General features: G+C 31.3%; 1 protein-coding gene across 11 annotated transcripts in view; it reads right to left on the minus strand.

The window, feature by feature from the left end:
• Positions 1–13,138, minus strand: part of Mef2 (myocyte enhancer factor 2) — a 73,108-nt gene that overhangs the window by 5,583 nt on the left and 54,387 nt on the right. For 7 of the 11 annotated variants that reach the window (XM_072015169.1, XM_072015170.1, XM_072015175.1 and 4 more), the window contains 6 exons: positions 8,312–8,428; positions 7,301–7,504; positions 3,419–3,577; positions 1,240–1,375; positions 841–1,097; positions 174–358 (listed from right to left, as the gene is read on the minus strand). In XM_072015169.1, the coding sequence (XP_071871270.1) occupies positions 174–358; positions 841–1,097; positions 1,240–1,375; positions 3,419–3,577; positions 7,301–7,504; positions 8,312–8,365 (995 nt within the window). In that variant the 5' untranslated portion in view covers positions 8,366–8,428. The remainder of the gene's footprint in view (positions 1–173; positions 359–840; positions 1,098–1,239; positions 1,376–3,418; positions 3,578–7,300; positions 7,505–8,311; positions 8,429–13,138) is intronic. The other 4 variants (XM_072015179.1, XM_072015178.1, XM_072015177.1 and 1 more) reach the window with 4 other exon arrangements.

Consider the following 13,138-nt stretch of genomic DNA (forward strand, 5'->3'; position numbering starts at 1 on the left):
CAATATTTTGCGTTGTAAGCTTGTTTCTAAATATATTCTCGTTTGTAGGAAGGATGACGTACACGTAAATGAACAAAATGTAATTAGAGACTCTTAAAACGTTTTGAATGATAGATCATACCAACTGGACATATAGTTTCCTTTCACAAGAATAATTATGAAATATGATTTACCTGATGCTGGACATGGTGGCTGCCGAATACATTGATAAGTCATCAACGTACCTCTGATGAGACCATGCTAAGCTTCCTAAGTCTGAGGAATAATCCGTTGGTCCAAAACTAGAATATCCAGCTGGAACTGATGGTGTTTGCAGTGCTACTACTGGTGTGTTCAATGTGGATTGTGCATGGCCACTCTGTATATCAGAAACACGAAACAAAAGATCAATTAGAATGAAATATTCTGTAATTACATAAGGGTACTTTTCACGTATCTATATATTACTATCCATAGTGTGTGAAATTGCACACAATTACACGCAGTTAGACTACTAGATCACTAGGAAATTGCTATAAAATATCTTAAATTATATTTAAATACTAAAATATAGTGATTTTAAATTTGTGAATTATACACCATAAAATTAACAAAAATTTAGAATTTGAATTTTCATGATTTCTTTCAAATGAGAATTGAAATTCAAGATTAAGAAAAATAAAGATTTCTAAAATTTCATTACAAAAAGTTAATAACAAAGAATATCCAATGTAATGATGAAAAACATAAAGTATATAAAAATATTATTAAAGTATAACTAAATTCCCTAAATTTGAAATAAAATTTTTAACTGAATGCACTGAATAAAATGCATTGAAATCAAGCACAGTGCGTACTAACATCGTAACTAGTGTCTTCGGAGAGAGGTTGCGTAAGGGGTGTTGGAATAACTACTCGAAGATTAGTCCTGTGAGGATGAGGCGGCGGTGGAGGAGGCGGAGGTTGTGGTGAATGCCTAGACGGATTACTGCCTTTGTTTGCACTGCCTCCTCCGACTCCTAGTGCCGGCGAAGGTCCTGGACTAGGTGAACCTCCTAGTGGTGATGCCGATGGTGGGTAACCATTACTCATTTCCAACATCCCTCCTGGTGGATATACTGTAGAAAAACAACAAAATTAAGATTTATCGTTTTAGTAACTAATATAGGAATTAACTTATTACAATTATTATTAATATGTTGCTGAATCTACTAATATTTTTGCAGATCAATATCTAAAGTTTAAGAATCGATTATATACCTGAATCTGTTTCAGAAGACGACGGTCTTGGAGAAATGCTGGTATGCGCCATTTGGGGACTAGATCCAAGTAGAGATTCGCCATAACTATTCACTGGTACGGATACAGGTAGAGTGTAATTCGATTGTCCCATTGCCTGAAATCGCAGTAAATCACGACGACATTATTAATACAATGTTCACCAATGGTAGACTTCAAGAGAATTGGCAAATTCTGATAAGGTCTTCGTTTCGAGATTACGTCTTCGTTATCCCCTTGCCCATTTCTGCTAGATAAAATTCAATAGTCAAAATAAAAAAAAATATATATATATACATATAAAACACCCGATCAAACAAAATAAATGCAAAAGCAAATTTATCTCCATTCTGTGTATAAATAAAATAAATTACAAAGAATTCCTACAAAAAAATTAAAACATAGAGTCATACCTTTATATTTATATAAATTGTGATATTGAAATTGTCAGGAATATATATTTTTCCAAATTGTACAAAAATAATTCCTATAAAGAGATTGAAAAAAAAAAATATAAAAAAGAAAGGATAATACTTTGTATTTATATATTTAATGTTATACATGTGATTAAAAATTCGTGATTATAAATTTTGAGATATACATTATCCAAGTTATAAAAAGATAATACATGTAAAAAATGTTTAAAAAAAAGAAGAAGGAAAGAAAGAACACCTCAACCACATTTTTACATTTAAGTCAAATACTCTAAATGAGACTCAAACTTTTCAGTTATACGATATTCAAGGTTTCTCAAATTCTGAAGAAGACAACCAGCCTCTATTGCTTACTCTGCTTGCCAAAATAATTATGAATGCCGCATTAATCGCTACCAGATGAAGCTTGATACAATGTACACAGTAAGTCCAACAAACGAAACGAAAAACAGATTAACAACTAACCAGAGATTATAATATCCTGGTTTTAAATGTCTGCCAATATCATGGTTTAGAGGTACAAGCTTGGCTGTTTTGTAAACTTACGGGCTCAGGTTGCGATAATAAATTAAACGGTGCGAATTAAATCGAACCGTCACTGACAAATTGCTTGATGGCGGATTGTTAAAACCTAATAAATGTAACCAGGAGGACTAACGAATTGCTTCGAGTCATGTGAAAACTCCGAGCCAGAGGTTCCCAAAGTGAAACAGCAGAAGGAACAGGCGGCCATTGTAAACTTCCAGCTACTATACGTTTTCAAACTGATAACGAAGAACAGCACGCTATTAGATGTTGATAGTAAATTTATTATGGGAAGTTTGGTGATTACTTAACGAATTTTTCTTCCTTCAAATCATCGTTAACATTGATCAGATTTCAGTAAGACGAAGTTATATAGGTAAAGATTATATTTATAATGATGTAAAGATGATTTTCTTTTTTATCGTAAATTATAATATTCAGACATATCGACTATATCGTTGAAAAATATTTACTGTCATTTTACTAGTTTCAAACAATTTTTTAATAAAGAATTTCTCAGATTACAAAGAAGAATCGATAGAATTTCAAGTTATGTTTCAAGTTATTATAGTGTAATATTTAATATAGTTTTTGAAAATATGCAGAAGAAAGGAAAACCCCTAGAATCTCAAATTCAGAAACAACAGAAATGTCAATAATCCCCATCCCAGTTTCAATCACTCGTAATACCCAGCAACACAATCTCTGACCTTCAGCACTATCCGTTTCTACAAAGATCAAACCCATTAAGAACAATGTACACCTAAAATTCCCAACTTGGTATACGATACGATTTAGAAAGATAACAATTTCTCCCAATATACATACATATATAACATTTCTCGCAATATATAAGGATTCAAGAATTTCTCCATATACAAAAGAGAAAAGATACCAGAGTTTCAAATATCCCCAAAACATCGATTACCGATCCCAATAACCTCAAATCACCAAAAATACCAAATCCCAAGTTCTACACAATTAAACTACAAAAACACTAAAAACTCTGAATAATTTCATACGCCTAAAATGCCTAAGATCGACAATACCTATCACCGAGGAACCGTCGTTGCGGGACATCCACGCAATTTTTCCAGCCGTCCCAGGTATTCTCCTGGCCCGGGACTTTTTCTCTTTCTCCCTGTCTGTCCTCTCGACGTCAGTCGGCCGTCGAACAACACCGAACGACGACCTCCACTTACCCGAGTGCCGTTATGTTGGTGCCTCTGCATCATCAGTTGGAACTCCTCGTCGATCTTCGTGTATTTGGCTTCGGTGCGCGGAGTGAGATTGTACTCGATCGCGTCAGGCTCCGGACTTTCCGGGGACATGGCGCCCTTATGTTCCTTCTTGTTGAGTGCCTGCAAGTGTCAGCAGACAGGTTCACGTGACCACACCGCCCGAGGGCACTCAACCTTCGCATGCACGTTAATTTAAACGCCTAGCATCACACACATACACATACGTATACACACAGTCGACTAATCTCTCTAGTTATTTTTCCTTCTCTCTGCTCTTATGTACGTAGCTTTGGTGTATTGGTTATTCGTGTGTGTACTTTTACTATTTGCATGGTAAGTGAGGTTACGTATGCGTTTATGGGTGTGTACGAGAGAGAAAAGGAGAGAAGATATCGCGTGTCACGCGACACGATGGTCGACGATGGATTCGTGTGAAGGATCCATGAACGACCCTGACCATTATTATGCTCGAAACAATTGGGGGACTGGGTTATGGGGCCGATGTGGGGAATGGGCTAGTCGATACTTAAGGGTTGCGATTCTTTTTAAACGTCGGTATTGTATCGAATAACATTGAGCGTTATATTAAATATTCTATAGCGTTTATTAACTTTTATTAGTTTTATTTCTGAAACTTTCCTTTTTTTCGATAAAGAAGTTTAAACGATAAATTTGGTTCCAAATTCAAATTGCACATCTCTTTTGTAAAATATTTTTCTTTCGGTACATATCACGGATTTCAAGTACATATTAACCTTTTTTAAGATAGGAAATAATAAATTAAGCCATTCAAACTGTTTACTTATCTCTATGGAATATTTCAAATCTTTATAGGGATTAATAAATTGACGGTTAGCAGAACTAGAAAAAAAGGTTCTCCCAACTGTTTCAAGCATAATGAATTATAAAATTCCTGTAAAAGAATGTTGAACATGTATAACAAGTTTGGTGTACGTAAAAGACAGCCTGCAACCTGTCTGGTCTTCTTTTCGATTCACCATACCAATTTAAATATTGCAACGAGATTTAATGTATTATTTATATTGGCACGATTATTCCCATCCGATCGATTGGATATATCTTTTCTAGTAACTTCCATCGCTGATATACTTGAAAGTTTAACAATAAGAGAAACATATCTTCATGCGTATACAGAGTGGTCCATAAAAATTCACTAATTATGCTACATTTTACATAATTCAAATACTTTTTTTAATACTTATAAACCAAATACTCATTATTACATTAAGATTATAACACTATGTACATGGACTACAAAATACTACAAAAAAAAAAAATATATATATATAACTTTTTACATCACAAACAAATATATTCCAATTACTCCAAGTAATAAAATAAACCTGGGGAAGTACTAAAAAAAGAGTACATAAGAAATATCAATATACTCTTTGTACCACCACCGGAGAAATAACCTTAATATCCGTAATCATACGAAAGCCAAAGACAGGCAAAAGAAGTGTCCTCAAAATGAAAGTTTCTTGTACGTTGCTTATTCCATCCAGTCATCTGTCTTTCGTTGATGCACGTTTTTTTTTCAAGCAACATCAAGCGAGACACGCAACGGAACCAGGGGTGGTCAGTCGTCTCTACTAATGGACCACCCTGTATAACACCGGTGAAAAAGAAGGCGCGCAGGAAGCAGGGCTTGTAGCAGCGCCGCGCATGTAGATTTGCCGCATGCCCATGTTGTAATTTCGATGATCGACAAACTTGAAAAAGTTAATAACCAATGATGATACGCGAGAGTATCGAGCGTCGTGCAATTTTTCCCTGTGAAATCTCTCATTTACTGGTATATCAGCGATACCTCGAGTTACAAGATATGCTCGCCTTCCGGCTGATCCAGACACGACGACTTGTCGCGTCGGCAGGGCGGGGTTATTTGAAAAATATCACCGGTTCAGTGCCGTACGAAATTCATGGTTCTTGAAAAATTCAATAATAATTATTTCTTTACGAACGACGAAGCGTATTCAGAATTCTGGAAATTTTGAAACTGATGAAAACTTATGCTGTAAGATTTATTTAACGCTTTGAACTATTTGCAAGTTTCAATTTCACTGAATATATTTTTGTTATTGGGAAGTTTGAAAACTTGAAAGTAAAATTCTGAATTCCCTCTAGAATCTCAGAATTAATATTTGCTAGAGAATTTTAAATCCACTGAAAGTGCTACATAACATACAATATTGCAAATTCTTTAATACCGTCTCTAAAAATTGTTTAACGTTATTAAACGTTCTGTGAAATATACATTTTCTCATATTAAATTCTCAAATAGTATTCTCAAATATATAAGGAATAATTCTGAATAGTAATTTTACTATAATGGAAAAAGTGTGGTATCCTAAATATTAATCCTTGAAAAATAAAGAGTTTATATCGATTGAAGAACTCATTTTTAAATTATCCTACGTCCAATTTACATAAATATAACGTAATCTTCTTGTTTTCTTCTGCATAGTTAGAACATACACATTTCTCCTAAACTATGTTTTCTGTATCAACATATTAATGAAAGAAATCATATACTGTAGATAGCTGTAAGAAAAAGACCCGTTGATAAGATGTTTTGGCTATTATAAGAAAAGATAAAAGAGCAAATAATATTTACAGAGTATAGAATCCCCAAGATAATTATTATTACGGCCACATAATTATACTGTATGTAAATAATGATTTTTATTGGTCAAGGGTAGCTTTAAGATCTTTTTCTTGCAAAACGTCTTCCAGTTTGTTCAACAGGATTGGTTAAACGATTTGAACGCTGCACAGTATCTTCTGGAACAGTCTAATCGGCCTTGGAGATGCAGAGACGCGCTTCAAACATACTCCGACATTATTTACATGAATGTGAGGCAAGTCTTTCGGAAACAATACTCATTCAGATTTGAAACACGTTCATCTTAATCTCGAAGAAACGTTTCCATTATTTAAAATAAAGAATCATACTGCAGGGCAACTTTAAAGAATAATCGTGAGAGACATAACCTCTGTTTTTGAACAGAACTAGGCTATAACAGGTTTATATTCATTGCAAATATAGTAAACATGAGTTCTTCAATATTTTAGAGTACTAGACTATAGTTACTATGGAAATTATAATTTCATACTGGGCATACTGTATTCTAAAATTCTTTTGCACAATAATTCATCAACTAATTATATTAGTGAATTGATATGTTACTATTTGTAGGTTGTAGACTTCCTTTTTACAAGAATTTTGTACAAGAAATAGGATAATAGTTTTTAGTTAATAAAATTTACTTTTATAGTTTCATTTTATTATCAATTCTTCTAGTTTTATGTAAGCGAATTCGTTAACACTAGAACTACCAACCTGTAATTTGTACTTAAATATATTGTATACAGAAGATTATAGATAGAGAGATATTATGAAAATAAATAATAATCATGTTCTGTCTTAATAAAATTTAACATTAATTTTGTTAAAAATCCTTACATAAATTTGAAAGATTGATAGTTCCAATATTAGTAACTTGTAAAATTTCGCTAATATGTATTATGTACATAGAGGCTCCAAAAAGTGTATTTCCCATAAAAGATACTACCAACAATAAACTATCTAATTCTCTAATAAATCAACATTTTAAAATGTTATTATGAAAATTTAATTTACAGAATTTACCCAGAGTATGAAAATCCTATTGCCTTAAACAACTTTATTCACCAAACAAAATTCTCTAGATAATAGCTATCCTTTTTTCTATCATTCCATCATCTACTCATTCCCTAGATGGTGGACATTCGGAAATGTTGTTGGGCAGCTTGAAAATTACCAAGGAGAAATCGGCTCACCTCGATGATATTCTTGTTGGTGAGGGACTCATGGGGTTCGTTGTACTCGGTGTACTTGAGAAGAACCTTGTCCATGTCGGTGCTCGCATACTGATACAGCTTGTTACTCGAACTGAAGATAATCAGGGCGATCTCGCAGTCGCATAGTACCGACAGCTCATATGCCTTCTTCATTACCCCAAACTTCCTTTTGTTGAATGTCACCTGTTGGAGAATCATTAGGAATCAATCACCTTCACCATTTGCCTCTACCATCCTAAATTATTCGTTAATCAGTAATACAAGCTGATAGAAGCGATATGATCGTTATCTGTCATACATTAGCGTTTTTCATTGCTACTATTTACTTTTACGTTGATGATAAACGTTAAATATCGTGATAACAGTATCGTAACAAGATTATTATTTATATGATATTGCGAATAGTATATGTTATCTTTAATATTTTTTAAATATAATATTCGTGTTACATTATATCCAATCTTACATTATATTTATTTAATACAATACAAATGGTATTTTCATATTTAAGGGTTATTCTCTATATTTTAAGTTTTTAATTTAATGTATTCGCAATATCACTATGTAAATATTAATATTGTCGTAACATCATTGATGATGTAATAATAACTAGTAACTTTTGTGAATGGAGTTCTGTTTTGAGTAGTTGGCAACACATGATGATACAATGAATGAATGTAACGCAATAGAGGATATTTTCTATGAAGTACTTGTAGCTTCTAGTACTCGTACAGTTAGCGTAGAAAACACTATTTAGAATACAAAACAATGCTTTGTGTAGATCGGCACCGTGTTATTCATTTAGTATTTATGCTTATAGAGGTTACAAAACAAACGTTGTATTAGGAAAAGAAATTGCGCTAGAAAATTTATAAAAAACATCAAAAGATATAAAAACACCGAAAATAAAAAAATTTGTCTACGTAATTTATTTAACTTTCTTTTTCTTTTTATGAAGTTCGGTTTTCTTTTAATGCAAACTTGTAGTACCTGACGATTCCGTTCGTCCGTGATGCGCGAAATTTGAATCTTCTTCCGACCCATTTTTGAACGGCGTTGTGGAGATGGGACAGACCTTCGGAACCAGTGGATGGAATATTAAAAACACTGAAACAGAAAGAATCCCCTTATTTCATTTATATTCCTTACAAAAAATTGAAACATTAATCATATTAATAGCTGCTAATCTTATTACATTAACCTATAATTAAATGAATATTTTATTGATGTTTAAAATATCATTCAAATTGATGTTAGAATTATTTAAGTAATTTAAGTGTAACTAAAATTTCAAACGTTAAATAATTTTCTTTCAAACAAGAAAGTAAATATAATACATTCCTTATGAATCTAGGTTATATTCATAAGATATAAAAGAATCATTTTCCTATTATATCGTATATTTTGAAATAAACGAAGATTTGTATAATCTTTTGATTAAACATACTTCTTAAAATAATCTTTATTTCTGTAACTCCTGCTATATGATACTTTTTAGTTAATTTGCTATTATCCTACTATAATCTTCAAGTTAACTGCTCGTTCTACTTGATGGTATTACTTTTTTAAATATATTTTAATTCTGAAGGGATTTCTCATTCAATATAAAATAGAAATTAGATATGAAATATTAATAACAATTTCTTTATATTCACCAGCAGGTTAGGAAATTATGATTGAGTCAAAAACAACTCGGAGGAAATAGCAGGGCTAATAAATCAAATTACAAAAATATATATATATATAATTCACTAGTAGTAGACTATTACTAGTAGACTATCCGAATTTCGAAACAACCTATGAAACCACTCAATAAAAGGAATCGCATCTTTATAAAGGAGAGAGGATGATAAAACATAACACGAAATAAAAATTCAAGAGGTAAACTTAAGTTTTGACGTTCTAACCATCGCCATGATGAAATTCAAGTTTGAAACGGCGGCAACTTTTGAACGATGAACAAAAGGGACGTGATTTAACTGACGGTTTGAAAACAAAAAGCGCGCGCGTACCCATAGAAAACTAGAATGTAAAAGGCTTATATATCGCATGCAGTTCGAAACGTGCGCGACAGAACTGGACCATGCGTTTCAAGTCTAATGGTGAAACGTGTATAAAGCACGTGTCGCGTTCGTGTATCGATTAATGTCGTCCGAAGAACCAGTCAACTAACTTCGATGACACGTTAAATTCGACGGAAAATAGCGGACATGTCTCGTTCGTGTTTCCTCTATTGAAGCTCACTGAAGTTACATTATCTTTCGACTAACCTCACTTTCGATTATCGTTCTGTTACTCCGCGGTAACATTACGCGGGAATTTTGAATGATTTTATCAACAAGAGCTGTAAATATTTGTATTCTAGACTTTTTTAAAATTAAAACAGCTTTTGTGAGATGTTGGTTATTAATAACATAAATGGAATCAAAATGGATGAAAACAACTAGATTGTGAAGAATTTGGTATCTCTTTTCCTTATGAACATGAATCCTCTCCCACAAATTCTATATTAGGTTAGTTTAGAATGTATAATAACTTTTGTTTCGAGGTAAACAGTACCAATAAATATAACTTATTTTAAACCAAAAATGTTTTAAAAAAGCAAGTTATCACTTGAATTAGTACACTTTCTTGTAATTGTGCAAGGTTTATAATCTTATTACGTAAAACACGATCTAATACTTATACAATAATACTTCGATTTTCATTATTTCACTTAACCAACAAATTCTTATTAATTAATAGAATTACAAATTTATAACAAAAATTTAAAACTGACTGGAAATAATTTCGATTTCATCTCGTCATGAAAATTACTGTCTGATTTTATGTAAATATCGCTGTTGGGTCATCGATGATACACGTGACGATGAACGTGTTGAAAACATCGAAACTCTGTATAACGTTAAACCGCATTGTTTGTGAATGTCTCTTCGCGGATGGGATGCAGAATTCTATTGAAATGTGGATATCTCTATCGTTTGAATACATTACAAATCTAGGGACGAGCTGATTCATTTGTCCATTAGTAATCGTGACTAAATCCAGATTCTCGTTAATTCATTATTATCCAACATATTGATCGATGATGAATTATTTGATTCATGTCTATAGTTCAATTAAAACTTCTCCAATGTTACATATATGATATATATAATGTTACATATATGACTAAATAAATAAGCATAAATATTTATGGAGTTCTTTTCCCGTATTAAGTAAAACCATTCGCTTGACTTATGTAAATCAAGCAACAAATACATAACAGTAATTATTTGTTCTATTCTTATTCTTATTCTATTCTTATTCTTATATAATTATTATATTAATTACTCTACTTTTAGATGATTACACATTTTTACGATATGTCGATAATGTAGTTAATAGTTTCATCACTCTGATGATAAAGAATACAAAAAAGAAGTCAAACGAAATTACAGTTTTATAATTATATCATCTTTTACTATATTTTCTACAAAATCTCATTTCTCCATTTTATATAAAATGTTTTTCTAATTCATAGAAAATAATAACTAATCGTTTAAAGAAGCAACAAGTAACATTTCGAAATGATATTTGTATAAGGATACGTAATTAGAATTCCGAGCGAAAACAGAGGCAAGATCAATCAATTGATTTAACGCAATGTTTTATCGATCGTAGAACAACAAAGTTGTAATTAACTTGCGGTTTTGATATTACAAGAATGGCGCTGATAAGGAACGATGCAAAATAAAACGAAACATTTCTCTCTTGTTTTCCTGTTACTGATGCAAAGATGGTAGTTAGCAGTAATGAATCAATTTTCGTTTAATCCGATCGAGTTAACACATTCGATACTCACTATAAAAGGCTACGAATCGAATCGAATCGAATCGAATCGAAATCGAATACGAATACGCTTATAATGACGTATGAGATTCTGTTAAAAATATTATAATAACTTTTTGAGATAGTAAATTATAACTTAATTTCAATGTTTTTTTGGGGGGGGGTAATGGTAAAGCTCTAAATTCGATTTAAAAAAATGTATAAAACAGTTATATGAAATTAGAACATAGAATTATATAAAAAAGGAGACAGAGAGAAAAGTTGAAATAAGATATATTTGTTAAAAACGTATTTAGCTTTCTAATTATTATTTCTGTATTATAGGTTAGTATTTCTTTTAATATTATATTCATTTCAATTTTTAGAGATCGCATTATAAAAATAAGAAAATTACATTTGTAAAAATAAAATGGAATTTTTTATCCTTTTGATATTAATTTATCTAACCCAAAACTAACAATAAGCTAACCTAAATTCGTCGTTCCGAAAAAAATCCAGGTAGAACTAGGTATAACGTAATTAATTACGACTTTATTGCTATTACTATGGAGTAAACGCGTAATAAACGATCGATCGCTTTCCATTTTATCGTCGATAATTAATGTACATAATAATCGACTTTATCACTTGAGTTTCCCTCAAAGTGTATGCGGAGTACAGATACATCGAGTTACGTGCCAATTAATGATGGTTAAGAAAGAAAACGCATAGACTTATTAAAGTTGCTATACTTCTTATTTCAAACGTAAAAAATATCTACATAAATTTTTATTACTATTGATATTCTGAGGATTACCTATCTTAATTTCTGTAATATTCCCATCGTCAGTATCTTGGAAAAATTTCTATTGATAAATTAGAATATATTCCTTTTAATCTTTAGATGATATCGTTGAGTAATAGATAACGTAAACTATAACAGTTCAGAGATTAACTTTTTTATAAAAAACTTAATTATATTTACTTATTCGTCCATTTAATGATTAACAATACAAAATTGAATAAAAAATTGAATACTATCGAATATAAATTTTAATTTGTATTGATAAAATTAACAATGCTATTTATCGTATATTATAAGATACTAGAACAGATACTAAATTACATAACTTAACTGAATTTTTATACCAAAGTATTGTAGTCACTTATAATTCAACTGATATCGCTTAAATATTAAATTAAAAGATATATACATACTTTGACCGAATCCATTGAAAAGTAATTAAGTGAAAGTTTCAAGAAGCAAGAAAAATTCGTCAATAATAGGCAAAAACGAAATTTCGTTTGAATTTTAAACGCCTTTCAGTAAATGCTATCAGATAACAATCAATAAAGATCAATCGACGAAGAAATAAAATGAACTGTGTGTTTACGCATTTATGTAAATGAATCTGTGGAAGCAATTTACAATGTTCTCAGACTAAGGTAATTACAGACTAGTTTAATAGTCTGTATTTCTTTCTTCTCTTTGTCAGCTTTTTTGTTTTCAATGCTCTTCCATCTTCCATTTAAATTATGGTCCCTTACTATAATCGGCAATTGCTAGGTACGTCAAGTGTAATCAACGATAATATTACGCTACTGTAATGTCAGCAACAGACGAGTAGAAAAATCAAATTACCTTTGCACCAGTCGTGATTAGATAATGCATTATGTATTTCGAAGGAGCCTTCGAGATACTTCTAGTGTCTTTACTTCACTTTATCGAAAAACATCGTAAATATATGTGGTGTAATACTAATAAATATTAAACTTTCATGCTTATGCAGATAAATTCATTGATTATTTAAAATTCTTGAAAAATTCCAATTTTGTTTTCAATCTTTATTGAGTTTTTAAAGTTCAAATGTTTGATTCGATTTCGTTGGATAAATCGATAACGTTCAACTTCAATAATCGAATTTCAGATTCGGTGAAATTACTATTTCTACATTTAAATTTTGAATAATTGTGATAGATTCGATTTGAGAAACCGATCGATTTCAT

The sequence above is a fragment of the Bombus fervidus genome, chromosome 13 (genome assembly GCF_041682495.2).
Source record: "Bombus fervidus isolate BK054 chromosome 13, iyBomFerv1, whole genome shotgun sequence".
Taxonomy (NCBI): domain Eukaryota; kingdom Metazoa; phylum Arthropoda; class Insecta; order Hymenoptera; family Apidae; genus Bombus; species Bombus fervidus.